Here is a 17,562-nt window from a genome sequence, read left to right as displayed (position 1 = left end):
AGCCCCGTGGTGGGTGCACAGATTACCTGCAATGAGAGAGAAACAAAAGCTCCCTGTGGACACCCCCCACCGGAGCTCCCCCACCTCCTGACTGGACTGTTACAGCAGCTCTCGGTAGCGTCCTCATCCCCACCCGTGCTCCCCTCAAGGGCACGCTACAAGGTGCACCTTCCAAGCGCACAGCCGGACGCGGCAGATCACGGTGCCTGAACACCTCATGGGCTTCTTCGCTCCTGTAAGCAGCCCCAGGCTCGGTTCTCTCCGGGGACCTCACTTCCCATCGTCCTTCCCCTCTCGGCGCTCAGGCCAGCTCCTCTAGGTGCCGTCTGCGCAGGGCTCCCCCGGCCACAGGGCTCGGCAGCGGCGTCCCCGACCTGGACGTGACGGCTACTCTGTTGTCGCAACGTGGCAGACACTTCATCAGAGCAGCTCCCCCACCTGCCGCCCCGTGCTGGGGACCCCCGCCACAGTCATCCTAACAGTCTGCCTCTGCTTTTACTTCATTTAGACCAGGGGTTGGCAGACACTTTCTGTAAAGGGCCAGATAGTAAATATTTTAGGCTCTGTGGGCCAGATGGTCTCAGAAACTACTAGTCAATCCCGTCACTGTGGGGCAAGCGCCGTCATAGAGAATACGTTGTCAATGAATGAGTATGGCTGTGTCCCAACCCGACTTTATTCACAAAAGCAGGCGGCAGGCTGGATCTGGCTTGCGGGCCATGGCTTGCCAAGCCCGGGTTTAGACGGCAGCTATCACGGGGTGCCTCCCGCCTACGGGCTCCATGTTGGGGACACGGTGTCGAACAGGACAGACAAGCTCCTTCTCCCCGCAGGGCACACATCTTGGTGTGCGCTCTCCATTCGTGTGACGGCCTGCCTCTCCCTCTTGGCTGTAAACTCAGACAAGGTAAGGGCTGCCCGGTTTTTCCCCTCCAGTTTTTAGCGGAGCAGCTGACGCACCATCGCCAGTGAAATCAAGTTTAGATACAGTCTACATTCAGTTGAAGTGGTAAATGACGCTATAAATCTACAGTTTCTTTCGAAGGTAAGTTCTAGAACCGGAGGGGTCGATCCAGAGCAATGACATTTTACTTAAAACAAAGTGAACTGCTGCGCAGTCAGTCGTGTGCCCGCCTGCTCCACCTGCGCGGTCTCTCCCGGGGTCCTGGAGAAGCTGCGGGCTCCTGGCGACCTCCTGTCCACAGGACAGTATCATCTGCGGCTGACATTTAACGTCTGTCCTGCCATCACTGGGCACCGCTACACCTTCCTCCTCCTTTCCCTATGTCAGTTGTTCTTCTGTTTCTTACTTCTGTGGTTCTTCAACATCAAAATAAAGTAGGTCCCCAAATATTAATTCAGGGGCAGTGCACATAAATAGGAAGTGCTTAAAATGTAAAAAAAGCAAACAGAAGGTATTCTTGTGTTTATTCTACCATTTAAAAGCCCTCTTAAAAAAAAAAAAAAAAAAAAAGCCCTCTTTCCCCAGGCATGTTTTAGTTATTTCTCTGAAAATCAAGAATGAAAAAAAAAGACAAAGCCAGGCACTATACAGCACGCTGAGCTACTGGTCACTGTCAGAAACAATTCCAAGGTAGCGCACCCTATCATTTTCCTTTCCAAGTGTGGAGGTGGGGTCAGCAAGCACAGACGGGGGCTCCTGGCTGGCTTGGCTGGAAGAGCGTGCGACTCCTCATCTTGGGGGTGTGACCTTGAGCCCCATGCTGGGCTCAGTGATTACTAAACAAATAAAACTTAAAAATAAATATAGAGGGATCCCTGGGTGGCTCAGTGGGTTAAGCCTCTGCCTTCGGCTCAGGTCATGGTCTCAGGGTCTTGGGATTGAGTCCCACATCGGGCTCTCTGCTCAGCAGGGAGCCTGCTTGCTCCCCTCTCTCTCTGCCTGCTTCTCTGCCTACTTGTGATCTCTGCCTGTCAAATAAGTAAATAAAAAATCTTTTAAAAAAATAATAAATATAGGGGCACCTGGGTGGCTCAGTAGGTTAAAGCCTCTGCCTTCAGCTCAGGCCCTGATCCCAGGGTCCTGGGATCGAGCCCCACATTGGGCTCTCTGCTCTGCAGGGAGCCTGCTTCCTCCTCTCTCTCTGCCAGCCTCTCTGCCTGTGATCTCTGTCCGTCAAATAAATAAATAAAATCTTAAAATAATAATAATAATAATAATAAATATAGAGACAATTCAACTGCTATCAAGAGTATTATTTGGGTCAACTGGTGAAATTTAAATGTATTAGATTTAATATTAGATAATAGGATTATACCAAAGTTAAATTTCCTAATTTGTCTTTTATATGACCATACTACAACTGTACATCTTTGTATACAGGTGTATATTAAGGGTTATGGTATCTGCAATTTATTTTCAAATGCTGCCCCAACAAAATAAACAAAGGAGCACACTTGTGGGACGAGACCCATACAGGATGACCTACAGGAAGCCCAGATCACATACAGCAAAGATTAGTAAAGCATCTCTCCTGTATTTTTTGTTAAAAATAAAAGTTCTCATTTTCTATACATTAGCAAGTTTGGAACACCCAGCCCCTGTTAGAGATACCGGAGTTATCTTTTTTTTTTTTTTTAAAGATTGTGTTTGTTTGTTTGTCAGAGCAAAGCTAGCGCAGGACTGCGCTCTTCCAGCCAAGCCAGCCAGGCGCCCCCGTCTGCTCTGCTCAAGGAGAGCAGAGCAGAGCAGGAGAAGCGGGAGGCAGAGGGAGAAGCAGGCTCCCAGGGAGCCTGATGTGGGACTGGATCCCGCACCATGGGATCATGACCTGAGCAGAAGGCAGATGCTTCATGAATGGAGCCGCCCAGGTGTCCTGATAACAGAGTTACCTCTGACAGAAAGCCAATTGCTTTGCCAGGAGACAATGCATTTAGTCCCCTCCTTCCCAGACACCAGCACTGCTAAGGCCGTCAGGCTTTTGAAAACACAACTGAGCCCACACGAGTGGTCCGTGGCATGGAACACACAGGGCAAGAAGGAATGAGCGCGGCCCTCAGACAGTCCTTCCTGCCATGAAACCCCCCCACCCCCCTCCCCGGCAGGAGACCACAGTACGCCTGTGTAGGACACCTGGGACCCAGAACTGGGAGACCAGCAGAAGATACACACATCAGGCTGTAGAATTAATATTAGAATGTCAGAATTCCTTCCTTACTTTTTATATTGAAAAATAAATATGAATGCTAATTTTTCTCTAGTCCCCACTTTGGTGGCCGTAGTTGAGGCTTAAGATGGCAATGATAATGTAATCCGAAGGCCCTGCTGTGGGAGAGATGGAGATGGCGTGATATTCAGGTGGCAGAATTCACAGGACCTGGTGAAAGATGGAACATGTGCGGAGCAGGTGGGGAGGATTCAAGAGTGATGCCCAGATCTGGGGTTTGGGCCCTGAGTGGATGGTCGTTCCAACCACTGAGCTCGGGAGTACTGGGGTAACAGTTCTCGGAAGGGAGGGCTGGGGAGAGGAGGTGCTGGGTGCACACAGGGCCATGTGAGTCTGGGTGGTTGTATGACACCCAAGCAGATCTGCTCCAAGGTCCTGGGAGAAATGAGCCAGAAGCTCAGATGTGAGGGTTTCAGCTCCTGAGCACAGGGTATGCCCGTCCCCTCCGATCTGTGTGTGGACTAGCCCAGCACTGCAGGTGCTTTATCTAGATCCTTAAAAGGCCCTTACTGCCACTCCGGTCTCTTCTCTAGGCCTGGCACCCTCCTCGACACCCCAGTCAAGTGGGAGCGGTATCTAACAGGCGCTGAGAAACCTGGACACTGTTACTGAGCAGTACCCTTTTCCTCAAAATCAAGAACATGTCTGCAAGTGGTGAGGGCCAGGAGACAAGTGCTCGGAACTCAGAGGTGAGGCGAATGCTCTAGAACTTGGGATGAACAGTGGGGAGGGGCAAAAGGGAGCAAGAAGACTCGGGGAGAAGAGCAAAAGGACGGGAGAGATGAAAGCAGATGAAGAAATGTCTCAGTAAAGGTGTTCTGCTGAACGGCACGTGGCCCTGTGCTCTGGCAAGGCGGCGACAAAGGGGAGGTGACACTGCTACTAGGGGGGTCCCAAGAAGCTTGGTTCTCACCGCTGCATGGAAATGCCTGTGTCCACTTTGAAACAAGGGCTTCTGTCCTCCAGACTGCAAAGACTGGCGATCCTTATACATGGAACTCTTCAGAAGGGCTGAAAATGAGACTAACTGGGTAATTTGCTGCTCTTTTATCAATGGTTTATTACGTACTCTGTGAACTACTAAATCTAGGTTTCTATTTAAATGTTTTCAGTTGTAACGAAACAGTGGGTAAGGAAAAAAGTGAGAGAGACAGTTACTATGATGGTTTTCATCATGATTAAACTCTCAGACCTCCAGTACTTTAAGTACTTCTGTGGGCACTGCTCAGATACATAGAAGCCAAAAAGCTACAGATGAACAGTAAAACTTCTTCAGCACGTGGTGCTGTACTTCTGATTTGGGGCCCTACCCGTAAGTTCTTAGTGCCCCAGGAACACTCTTTGCAAAGAGAACCCCAGGCCACGGTCAGGACAGGCGTGACCCAGGCAGGCTCCGCCCCACGCCTCAGTTTTTCCTTAGTCCCCTTCTTTCACTTGTGTCTTGTTTTGTCATTTGTTTTTCCTGCTCAAGAAGTTTAACAATGAGAAACAGTCGTGTCCTATCACTCTAATAATTAAAAATGTAATAGTTTGAGGGGCACCTGGGGACCTCAGTTGGTTAAGCGTCTGCCTTTGGCTCAGGTCCTGATCAGGGTCCTGGGACTGAGCCCGAGTCCTCTGGCTCCCCGCTCAGCAGGAAGCCTGCCTCTCCCTCTCTATCCGCCTGCCCCTGCTTGTGTGCTCTCTCTCTCTCTCTCAAATAAATACATAAGTAAAATCTTTAAAAAATAATAGTTTGAACATAAAAATGTATTTGAAACCTCGAAAGGTCTCAAAAGCTAAAGCAGAAAGTTGTGATTTTAATGCAATGGCGATGGCTTTCAGAAATGGGCTCAAGTGGGTTTGGAAGTGCCGCTCAGCACAGGCGTCTTAGCGCCGTGGCAGACACCGCCCAAGCAACGGAACTCGGACAGCAGAGCTGATGCTGCCAGCACACAGAGGTGTTAACCCCAGGGCCGCTGTGGACGATTAGGGCTGCATCCACTCCCCACTGTCTCCTCCCCACTCAGACTCCTTTCAAGTCTTCCGTGGGTCTCTGAGGGGCATGGTTTGAGCAGCTCTGTTCCAGGGAACCCCAAAATGTCTCTCTCCACCTCCCCCTCCTCACTGTCACCACCACCCTCATCACCAGCACCATCTACCACCATCACAACATATTCTGATAGGAGAATTTATTCCAAAAATGAGAATTTCAAAGATCATTATTGTTTTTATGTTTAAGGTACACCACTCTTCCTAAGAGAACGTTATGACTCTGACACTATTTGAAGAACACACTTTGCATTAACCAAAGTCTCTTGACTGTGTTATCAATTCACCAGTCCCTGTTTTAGTCCTAGTTTAAAAGAGAACCATGGGGGAAAATTTTTGTGAAATGACTTATTTGCAGGAGCAAGCACTCCGAAATGAATGAAAACTCTGAAATAAACCAAGACTGAATTCCCATACAACTGCTCTAGATTCTCCTGCACAACCCAGGAGCTCTGAAAGGCTAAAACCCATACCGGTAATATGCAACAAGTCCAGGAGAGTTTATAAAACGGGGCTGTCCTGTCTATCAGGCGTGACACGACACTTTGAAATCCTGAAGTATCTCCACCACAATGCATCAACTGAACTCTAACAAAATTATGTCCATTTTACAGATGGGGAAACAGAGGCTCAGCGACGTCAAACTCAGAAAAGGTGTTAATAACTAATAAACAGTAAGGACCGGACTGAAAGCTGCGTCTAGTGCTCCTTCCGCTCCGCCATTCTACTACCAAAATGATCCCCCCCCAAAAAAAGCCTTAAAAAGAAAAAAGTAATGAGGTTTGTATATTATGTTAAATTCTCTTTTCTTCTGCTACTTAAATGGTCTACACATTCTAAAAACACGTATCTCTATAAAAATCTAAGTAACATAACTGTCTTAAGTGATTGATTTAAAAAGGATTACACAATAGCATGATTTAAAGAGAAAAGTTTTTTTCAAGTTCCAAAATGTTACCATATAAAGATTAAAATTTCAAGGAAAAGTATTTAACAAAGAGCTTCCAGAAGCTGGAGTAGGCAAAATTTTAACGAGGTATCAAATTCGTCTGACAGGGACTTGCGGACAGGGCTTGCTCAAACTGTGCAGGATGCTGAATTAGCACCAACAACAACCCGAGAGCGGAGCTCATTGTTTGCACCCACCAGCCCTGGACTGAAATGAGAAACAGCAAAGCATACGTTATACAAAGTGGTTCCAAATACTTTCCCCTAGTTGAGATGCGTCTCCTAGCGCTAAGCAATAACACAAGTTTCCTGCCACTTCTTTCAAGAAGCGGGATAAATGTTAACACTTTTCAGCTTCTGAGAAGCAAAGATGCCTCCCCTTCCACTGCACTTCACGTGTGCGAGAACCTGGCGGAGAAAGCGCTTTGAATTCAGAACTGCAAGGCGGGACAGGCTCTAGACATTTCATCTGTCAACCTCCACAACCCCAAGGAATTATGAAACACGGGCCGGAGTAAAGGTTTGCTGGAAACAATACTCAGAGCGTACACAGACTCCGAATCGGGGCCTGTGCTCTCTGCAACGCAGCAGGGGCCGAGCTTGCTTCCTCCAGGTTAAGAGCCTCTCAGCACTGCCCCAGCACCCAGGGGCAGAAGGCGCTGCTTGGCGCTTGGGGAGGGCGCGCCGGGAGCTCCGGAGGCGAGGGAGGGCGGCGGTCACCATCCCGGTCGCGGCCATGGTCGCCACAGCGGCGACGGAGGGGCCGCCCCGCGCCGGCCGGCCGCTCCTTTCCAAGACGCCATTTTAGCCAGACGGAGCCACGGCCAGGGGCCCGGCCGCAGAGCCCCAGCCCCAGCCCCCGCCGCGGCCGCCGCGCTCCCTCTCCTGCTCTAGCCGCCGGGTGGGGTATCTGCGGGGGCAGGGGCCGCCCGAGGCCGCGGAAGACGCTACCTGGCGAGCCGGCCGGGACGCGCAGCTCCACCATGTCGGCCGCGCGCCGCAGGAGCCTCCCGCTGGGGCGCCGCCAGCGGACTCCCCCGCCGGCCGGGGCCCCGGCAACCTGCGGGCGCCCGCGGGGCAGGGGCCAGCCGTGCCCTTTCCGCTCGGGGAGGTGTCCGATTCATCCCCTTCGGCGAGGGGGAGGCGCCCACAGAGGGGATCTGGAAGCTCTGATTATCTAATTGCAGCTGACACTAAACCGATCTTTCTTCCTCTTTAAATTCTTTCGACTGTCACCAACGTTTGCACTTGAGGACCAGCTACAGGGAGCACCAGGGCCCCTCTTCTGCTGTCCTGAAAGTCAGCCGGAAGAAGAAGAACGCAGTGCCGGGCCGGCCGCATGCAGACAGCGGCTGCTCTTCCACACTCGGCCTTTGATGCGCATTCCTCCTTCCTTCTTGCTTTTCCTAAACAGCCCTGCAATTTGGCACACCAACACTGGCGATAATATTCTAAACGAGCCCCATATGTAAACTGGCAAGTGTCCAACTTCTTAATTACTTTCCTGCCTCTATCTAAAAAAGATCTAAGTAGCAAACACCACACTACTGCATGTGAAGCAAAGCCTCTGTGTATAAATGTTCGAAGCCGCCACCAAAACAATACATTGTTCTGCCTTCAGCACAATGAAAAAGAGGTTTGGTCTGTTTTGTTTTGTGTGTGTGTTTTTTTTTTTTTTTTTTTTTTTTTTTTTAAGATAAAAGCTCTCAAGTGTTTGGAGCTAGAGCTATGCAGCCGACTTGCAAGAACATAGTCTGCCTAGAAAACCACATGACAAAATGACATTTTTCTGGAACCTGAGTCGTGTGACACCGCATCGATACACCACCACTTATCTTACCAGCTGCGTCTGCCAGTTGGCTAAATGAGCTCCCTTCCAAATGCATACATGAATTAAAAAATCCATTTTCCCCTGCATTTTTTTTTTTTTTTTTAGAAGGCCAGGGTTTTACTTCAAGACAAATAAATACGGAACCTGGACTGGAACTGGGCGGAACCCTGTCCTCTCAGCCTCATTCTGCAGGAGCCCCCTCCACCCCTGACAACTCGTGTGAATGTCATCACTGCCAGTGAGGGAAGACCTGAGACCCAGCACGAGTTCTACCGGCTCCCGACCACAGATCCTGCTCCAGCTCCGTATGGCAAAGCACGATGTCAGTCACCGCGAGGTTAGTAACGTTCCTCCGTTTGTAAGTGCTCCGGAGAGACGACAGCAGACACTTGACATTCTCAATGCACCTACCACCAGTTCATGCCACAGAGCAAGCGATACTGCGGAGCAACAGGGTATGGGTGGGGAAAGAGAAGTACTCCCAGCTAGAACAGCTGGGTCAGGAGGGGTGCCGGGGTGACTCAGCCGGTCAACCCCGTGACTCTTGATATCAGCTCAGGTTTTGATCTAAGGGTTGTGAGTTCAAGCCCAGCATGGGGCTCCATGCCAGGTATGGAGCCTACTTCAAAATAAATAAAATAAAAAGAATACCTGGGCCAGGAAATAGGACCACCTAAAATTTTTTATAAATTCTACCCACTGCCCTCCCCAGTGGCCGGACTGGTTACCTCCCCACCTGCAACAAATTGGAGCTTCCCCTTCCCAGGCCCTCAGCAGTCTGGCAGAGTGTTCATTCTGGGGTCTTGCTGTGAAGCACCTGGGCCCAAAACACGGAAAACACTCAGTCCAAGGTCCCGCTGCTATTTCAACAGACTGTCAAGAAGGGCCGTCTGGTAAGTGAAAACTGGTGCATCTCTCGTTTTCATTGTAGTTTTCCCCTGGTCACAAATAATACTAGCTCTCAACCAGTTTAGAAGCTTTAGGATCTGGAGATGGTCTGTGTCACCTCCGACAGTTCCCATGTTTGTCTCGTGTAGGGTCTTCTAGCACAGTGTTGACAGAAGCCACCGCGTGCCCAGCAGTTTGGGAGGCCGGGCCGTGCTAACCTAAGCCTGGGCAGGCGCGTGTGCGCATGTGCGTGTGTGCGCGCATTTTCCCGGGTCCCTCCAGTGCATCCTATCTCATCGATTTATCGGTTTACTCTCGCTCCAGTAAGTTTTTGTGCTCCTTTATTGCTTCACTGAGTAATACAAACAGCGCCCTTCCCAGCCCACCTCCTCCTCCTGTGCCCCCGGCCACACCAAACCACCTTCACCACCCTCGCAGGCTCCTCCATCACCTGCCTTTCACAGCTAATCCAAAACTCAGCTCAGGTCGCCTGCACGGGAAAGCCTTCCTAGACCATCCCCTGTCCTCGGTCTGGGTTAAGGGGCATGTGGCCCCCCACACTTATCTTTTAGTGGCCCCCCAGCCCACTTCGGCATGACTATTATCCTATTATCCCTATACTTGGTAGGCATTCAATAAACATTTTGCCCAGTGACTTAATGCAGATATGCTTGAAGAGACAACATGGGGGTGCCTGGGTGCCTCAATTGGCTGGGTGACTGCCTTCAGCTCAGGTCATGATCCTGAAGGCCCGGGATCGAGTCCTGCATCGGGCTCCCTGCTCAGCGGGGAGTCTGCTTCTCCCTCTGAGCCTCCCCATTCTCGTGCTCTCTATCAAATAAATAAACAAGGTCTTTGGGGCGCCTGGGTGGCTCAGTGGGTTAAAGCCTCTGCCTTCGGCTCAGGTTATGATCCCAGGATCCTGGCATTGAGCTCCGCATTGGGCTCTCTGCTCAGCAGGGAGCCTGCTTCCTCCTCTCTCTCTGTCTGCCTCTCTGCCTACTTGTGATCTCTGTCTGTCAAATAAATAAAATCTTAAAAAAAAAAAAACAACTTAAAAAAAAAAGAGAGAGACAACACAGTTCTGGCAGGTTAGCCTCTCCTCCGTCAGAGGTGTGCAGCTGCCGCCTAGGCATTCTGATGGAGTCACCAGAGCAAAAACAGTGCGAAAGTATTAAGCTTGTGTATCGGCTTGTCAAAAACTGGCAAAAACTGGCACTGTGATGTTCCCATATGAACAAGTTTGACAGATTACTGTAAATTACAAGGTGAATCACAACAAAATTTAACAAGAGCCAGACTGATCTACTGACTTCACACCCTTTCCCAGAGCATGTGGGACCTAAAGGAAAGGAGGAGGACAGGAGGGACAGCTGGGTCCCTCTCCGCACTCTACCACTACCTTATGTCACAGGAGAGAAAATGGATCTACGCTCGCTGGGCTAAAACGAGTATGACTTCAGTTTTCAATTCTTTTACACACATTCCTGTTTCTACACCTCCACTGTTCCCTGGTGAGTGCTTTTCATATACGGGGTGGACAAGATTGCTTTCCCTTACTCTCGCAAACCCTGTGACAGTCTCCTGCAGAGGGAGGAGGCAGTAAGGCAGCCCAGCCCTCAGATGAGGGGAACCAGGATGCTCCTTAATTTCAGCAGGTTTGTACTACACAACTTCTCAAAGCTATGATGAAGGTGATTCAAAGTCCACTGATTCCTTCCAGGCATATTTAACCTTCTTTACTCTTTGCCAATCAAACTAAACCTTTACGGGGTGTGTGTGTGTGTGCGCGCGCGCGCACATACTGAAACAGGAAGAGCTGTAACAACCCTGCTTTTTCCAGGACTCACCCCACTGCTACATGATGAGTCGGCGGGACCACATCAGGGTTCCCATCAAATGCTGTTGGTGGGGGACGTTCAGGTTCTCTTGAAATCTGTCTTGCCTTCCTAGTTCCTGTGGCGCAAAGTCTCGCTTTCTCTGCCTGGCCGTCAGAACAGCCTTGCCTAGTCAGCATCTTCCCTTCTGTTCCACTCGGCCTACTTTCCATTCTACCAGCACCGTTTCCTTGCCACGTCACAAATACGCGAGGCTCAGTGTCATCTGTCCCAGGACATGCACGCCCCCGGTGGGCTCCCCCTTCCACTCTGTCCCAGTCACCGGGCCCCACCCCACGAAGTCCCTTCCGCACTTCCACTCTCTGCTCCTCCTGCAGGAAGATGCTCGGGCTACAGACCCATTGTCCCCTTCAGTGCGCACTGTGCGGCCTACGTTGTTTGCTGATCAACTGTAAGCGTCTCAGCTCTTAATTACTTTGAAAGTACCCTATAAAGAAAGTGTCGCACTTTCCTAGGGTATGAGCAGACCAGTGGGCTGGAAGGAGCTCTGCCCTGGGGGCGGGGGGCGGGGGGCGGGGCAGTCCTGGCTGCTACAGCACTGGTCAAGCCCCCAGCTAGGACTTCACTCTCATCCAAAATCAGAGGTCTGAACCTCTCAGGACCTCTAACCACTAAGGTCTCTGCCCTTTAATTTCTGAGTCAATCACTGAAAATGAGACTTTGGCAGCAGGAACAGGGAGGCAGGACAGGTTTCAAGAGGACCTGAATCAGTTAGAAAGGCTCGTCTGGCCATGATACCAGCAACTGCTGGGAAAGAGATGAACCTGGTATAAAATGAAGACTTTTGTTTGGGAGCCAAAAATCAATCATTTATTTTATTAAGATAATACAGATTCATTCCATTTTCTGAGATGTTTATATAGAAAATGCTGATTTAGTCTCCCCCCCTCTCTATATATTTTAAACTATGATAAACTAGAAATAGCTTTCCAGAGGATATTTACAGAGGCAAATATTATAATAAAGAATATTATTTTCAATCCCCAAATTTGAAGCAATTCCTTATTTTCTACTTCTCTAAGAATGTCCTGATAATGTCTTGCACCAACAGCATTTGATGGGAACCCTGATGTGGTCCTGCCAACTCATCATGTAACAATGAGATAAGGCCTGAAAAAAACAGGGTTGTTATAGTTCTTTTCCAGTTTTTCAAAATAAGCATCTGAAATTAAAACACCAAGCTATTTAGGGATGACTGCATACTGTTTGTTGTCTGTGTTAAGATTTTCCTGAGGACCATGTTTCAGTGTAGAAAGTAACTGTGTTTGATATGGTGAAGCAGACAAGACCATATTCTTGGTCAATGATTATATTCGATAATTTCTTTAGATTTTATTTATTTATTTGACAGACAGATCACAGGGAGGCAGAGAGGTAGGCAGAGAGAGAGGAAGGGAAGCAGGCTCCTCGCTGAGCAGAAAGCCCGATGCGGGGCTCGATCCCAGGACCCCAGGATCATGACCTGAGCCGAAGGCAGAGGCTTTAACCCATTGAGCCACCCAGGCGCCCTCTTCCTTGCTTTTTGCTGACAACCAACGACCTAGAACCCTTGTACCAGGAATTTAGCAGATCAGAGTCGAGACTATTTGAAGAAACATGGCCAAGGTGTCTAAAAATATTTGTTTCAAATATATAGCAAAGTCAGAGTTTTGAGAAATACTGCTTGCTATTAATCCTCTGGCATTATTCTCCATGTTAGAAAGCAGCACATGAAACAAAATATCAATATTTTCTTGATATTGGCAGGTTTCTTTTCGATCCCAATCTAATGTAAGAAACCTCCTTGCTTCTCTAGTTCTAGGCCTGAGTCTCACTGCCATCAGCAAATACGGTGTCCAAGCTAGCCACCAATACTGATCGTAAAATCATTCAAAATGGAACGATTTAAGAAAATAACAGAGAACACAGCTGTTGAATACATGTATTTTGCTCCCTATCAAAACGTTCTCTAACACTTTGGTAAAGAAATTCCTTAGAGTATGAGTCCATCAGTAAGGTCAAGCCGACGGGAAGAGGGGAGGGTTGAGGACGGCTGTCAGCAGGCCAGGAGCTGGAAAGTCAACGAAGAAGTGGTCATTTCTCTCGGGAGACAAGAGAAAGCCAGAGTCCGACTGCGGGCCAGGAGGCCAGCAAAAAGCAGGCAGATCAGAAGCCCAGCCACGCAGGGGCTGAGCAGGAGATCCGGCAGGCTTGGGTCCGCGTGTCTGAACAAGTCACAGTGACCCAGCACCCACTCCCACTCAAACGCTGTGACCTCCCCGAGAACGCGCAGGCCCAGTTACGGGCCGACCTCGGAAACGGACAGGAAGGTTAAGCGTTCCCGCCGCAGGGCTCTACAGCAACTGCCCTGACAGACACACATGTGCTCTTGTGCAGACCTCTAGTTTCAGGTAAGAACCAGACTTCGCTGAAGGAGCTCATGCCAGTGGAGAATAGATGAGAAACAACATACACAATGAGGAGGAAACAGAACTGAACTTTACAATTCAACTGGGGGCACCTGGGTGGCTCAGTCAGTTAAGCATCTGCCTTTGTCTCAGGTCATGATCTTGGGAGTCCTGGGATTGAGTCCCAGGACTCGGGCTCCCTGCTCAGTGGGGAGCCTACTTTTACCTCTCCTTCAGCCCCTCCCCCTGCTTATGCTCTCTAATAAATAAATAAAATCTTTAAAAAAAATCAACTGAAATGAATCTATCCACCATCTAGCTAGCTAGTTCACTCCATTAGATGCATATAATGAATATGGACCACAATATGTCTGTATCACTGGAGAGCAAAGTCGAAAACAGCATGCCACCTGTCAGATAAAAAGAACCACTCCCTCATTTATGTGTTTTTACCTGGTTGGAGCTTACTGGGGTGCTGCTGTGCTCCGGCTCCGGGGAGGGGAGGAGGGCTTACCCCTGTGGGCCCAGCCCCCTGGGTCGGGCTCACACCGGTCAGAGCCCCCGTGGGCAGCGGCTGCCCTCTCTTTAACAGCTGCTTCTGTTCTTGCTGGCGGAAGCGTGGAGGCACCTCGCGAGGCAGGTAACGGGAGGCAGCTGGCTGCTGGCTGCTGGCAGGCGCACGTTTGCCATTGCTGCTGCTGGACAGAGTGCTGGTGCAAGTGCTGGTACTGGTACCGGCAGGTTGGGGCTGGCTTGAACAGGTCTTAGTAGGTTCTGGCACTATAAGGAATGAAACAACAAGAACCCAAAACTTTAGGAACGCTCCTTAAAACCCAAAACAAACCAAAGAAAACAAAACAAAAACAAAAAACCGAGAAAGAAATGATAACACAGTGCTCTGAAAACAGAAATGGACTAAAGTCCAGAGGTTCAGGTTTGAGACCCAGTTTTCTTAGAAACTGAGTGCAATTCTGAGCAGCGGGTTTTGGGCTGCAGTCCCCTGCTCTGTAGAATGGCTGACTCGGTGAGTCTAGAGCAGTTCGCAGAGGTTTACACTTCAGCTTGCATCAGACTTGACCCAATAAGTTCCCAAGGTTGCCGGATCTGATGCTGGCAGTCCCTGAAGCACACTTTGAGAACCACTGCTCTTGGCCAGTGTTTTCTCAAATGACAGGATCTTAGATGCTCATTCACTTATACATGTATTTTGTTCTGTTTTAATTCTGAGGACAACACATACACAGACACGCACATGCCTCCCACCCCCCCGAGCACAGCACTGGTGCTGCCGCTATCATCAGGACCAGCACACGCCCTCTCACTCTCGCTGGCAAAGAATACAGACGGGCGAACTTGCGTATGATGCTCACTAACTAGAGAGCCAAACTGCCATCTGAGTGTCGCATAAACAAGAGTTCCACAGTAATTAAGCAGCAAGAGGGAGCAGCAGAGCAGAGGGGCAGGCCTGAGAGTGTTGTGTTACTACTAATAAGCACGCCAAATGCAAAGATGAGTGACCCTGCATTCACAAGGGAGCCCAGACACATGAAATGCAAAGAATTTGAGCCTCAAAAGCCGTTCTCATCTTGAATTTGAGACATGAATATCCAGGACATTACATTAACCTTTTTTTTTTTTTTTTTTTTTAAGGATTTTATTTATTTGAGAGAGAGACAGCACATGAGTGGGGGGGGGGGGTTGTCAGAGGGAGAGAAAGAAGCAGACTCTGCTGAGCAGCGAGCCCGATGCAGGGCTCAGTCCCAGGACCCCAGGATCATGACTGTGCCAAAGGCAGATGCTTAACCAATTGAACCACCCAGGTGCCCCCCAAAGAATGATTTATTTATTTGAGGTGGCAGGGGGGCGGGAGAGAGAATCTCAGACAGACTCCACACTGAGTGTGGAGCTCAATGTGGGGCTTGATCTCACAACCCTGAGGTCACGAATCGAGCCAAAATCAAGAGCTGAATGCTCGGTCAACTGTGCCACCCAAGTGCCCCTGCCTTGTTTGGGGAAGAAAAGGTTTTCTTCTACTTAATTTGTAAATGTCTTTACACAAAATGAGTGTATCTATCTTAAAAGTGTTAAGTAACAGTGGGGCGCCTGGGTGGCTCAGCGGCTCCTGATCTCAGGGTCCTGGGATAGAGCCCCACGTCAGGCTCTCTGCTCAGCAGGAAGCCTGCTTCCTCCTCTCTCTCTGCCTGCCTCTCTGCCTGCTTGTGATTAATAAATAAAATCTGTGTCAAATAAATAATATAAAATAAATGCCAAATAAATAAATAAGTCAAATAAATAAGTAACATCTTTATTTATTTTTATTTTTATTTTTTTTTAAGATTTTATTTATTTATTTGACAGGCAGAGATCACAAGTAGGCAGAGAGGCAGGCAGAGAGAAAGGAAGAAGCAGGCTCCCTGCTGAGCAGAGAGCCCGATGTGGGGCTCGATCCCAGGACCCTGGGATCATGACCTGAGCCGAAGGCAGCGGCTTTAACCCACTGAGCCACCCAGGCGCCCCAGTAACATCTTAATTTAAAAAAGTGTAACTAACATTATATAAGTGCTTCCAGTCCCTCCTGGGGGAACACGAAATGCTACTGCTGGCCTTGACATTACCCTTTTCCCATGGCCTGAGTTTCTCGTCCGCCAGCATGGGCTCTGCCATGCCCCTGTGGCCCTGTACTATCTCACAGACCGTGTCTACAAGGCCTCAGCCCACTGTTCTTCTGTCGCCCTGTCCTGCAAACCCTTAACCCTAGATGAAGCCACTGTGTATTCTCTCTACTCCTGACTCAGATCACAGACTTGTAGTCTGCCGTCACTGTGAGTTTGTGTCCCTAACCCAGGACACGCTCAGCGCTTCCTGGCCATTCTACCATTTCCTGGGCCTGCCGGGTTCCACTGCTGCTGACGAGTCACTCAAAGGCGTCCACTCTGGAGCCGCTGATGCCTTTATCTCCTCCTCCTCAGAAGAGGGCTATAGCTTTACTTTCCAGAAGGAATGAAAGCCATTAGGCAAAACCTTCAAGTTTCTGCCCCTCCAAATACATCAGCATCAAACCGTTCTCTGAACCATGCTCCGATCTGTGGTGAATGCTGTATTTTACCAGTTCTAAGACTTCCATTTCTTCATAAGTTAATCGCATTTACATAGGATGTGTCCTACCGTCGATGACATGCCAGTCGGTTGGCAGTGTTTTCTCTTGGTGTATGAAGACGGTACAGCTCACAATCAAGGGCTTCGGGGAGGAAACGCAAGGTGCTACGCTCCGGGGACTCCATCTCGGGGACTGTGCGTGCCCTGGGTCTTCAGCCCGTGACACTCTCCAGAGCCAAAACAAAGGCCCAAAGCTTGAGAGTGAGGCTTCGATTATTTCTTTGTTTTATAAACACAAGCATGCAAGACAACCTAGCTACTTGGGCTTCTGTGGAGAGCAGACGTAAGCACATCTGCAACTTCTAACTTGCCCGGGGGTTGTGTGGCTGACACGCACAATCTCCACTTCCTTCAAAGACAGCAACAACTACTGCCCTCCGTGACCAGGAATTCCCCTGCAGCTACCTCCTGATTTGCTGCCTCTCCTCCTGTCGAACTTCTTAAAGGGCCTGTTGTAACCGCCTCTCCCGCGTCCTCACGGTCCCTTTGGCTTCCTCCCGCCCTACTTTTCTAGACCGGCCCGCTGGCCCCGCCACGCCCGCTCTCTCCTCAGGGACCGCTGCTCCCCAATTCTATCCAACCGCCGCGCCTCATCAGGTCTCATACACAGCTCTGACATGTTAATACTCCTGAAGTTGAGAGATCTTATAATTAATGGCGTATGTATCAGGTTAACTGGCAGTATTTGTTCTAAGTGGTACATGAAATGAGGCATGATTGATAATGTATCAGATTCAGTAAAACATGGGGATTCTTAGCCATTCTTTAAATTAACAGATTAAATGTCCCTTCCCCTCAGCACCCCCCGCCGGCTCCCGCACCTTCCCGCCGCCCTGCACCCACGCCGGCACTCAGCACTGCACACCGCTTTCTAGGCGGCCGTCGCCCCGTGAGGCCGCAGTGGATGTCACCATAGTGCCTGGCCCACAGTAAGCGCTCAACAAACGTCCAAGGGCTTGACTTTTTCTCAAACACACATTCTGAAGTTAAAGCGAAATGCAGAAATAGCAAAATATAAAGAAAGTAACTGGAAAAGCAGAAAAAATACTAGACTGGAAAACCGAGGGCCTGACTTCCAGGCCAGCGGCCACTGATCACGTGCACGGCGCCAGTCCAGAGGTTTCCCTGCAGCTTGATCTCCTCATCGGGAAATGAAAGGCTGAGACTGCTGACTCCCGGAGGTTCCTTCCAACTCCGAATGCCTATGATTTTCGAAGCGAAGAATAAAGGATATG

At 49.6% G+C, this 17,562-nt stretch overlaps 1 protein-coding gene and 1 long non-coding RNA gene across 7 annotated transcripts in view; one reads left to right on the top strand and one right to left on the bottom strand.

Moving 5' to 3' along the window:
• TNRC6C (trinucleotide repeat containing adaptor 6C) overlaps positions 1–17,562 on the bottom strand; it is a 146,166-nt gene that overhangs the window by 61,067 nt on the left and 67,537 nt on the right. For 4 of the 6 annotated variants that reach the window (XM_082705325.1, XM_082705327.1, XM_082705326.1 and 1 more), the window contains exon 4: positions 13,625–13,951. In XM_082705325.1, the coding sequence (XP_082561451.1) occupies positions 13,625–13,951 (327 nt within the window). Of the gene's footprint in view, positions 1–7,118; positions 7,422–13,624; positions 13,952–17,562 lie in introns of those variants that run through there. The other 2 variants (XM_082705328.1, XM_082705329.1) reach the window with 1 other exon arrangement.
• On the top strand, positions 2,080–12,105 carry LOC309850862. The gene is made up of 8 exons (XR_014304476.1): positions 2,080–3,499; positions 3,546–4,219; positions 5,834–5,999; positions 6,522–6,687; positions 7,421–8,335; positions 8,711–8,891; positions 9,036–9,209; positions 10,217–12,105. It is a non-coding gene; the product is annotated as an uncharacterized lncRNA (long non-coding RNA).

This window comes from Mustela nivalis (genome assembly GCF_964662115.1).
Source record: "Mustela nivalis genome assembly, chromosome: 17".
NCBI lineage: Eukaryota > Metazoa > Chordata > Mammalia > Carnivora > Mustelidae > Mustela > Mustela nivalis.
Note: the sequence above shows the minus strand (reverse complement) of the source record. Positions and strands in the feature narration are given on the sequence as shown.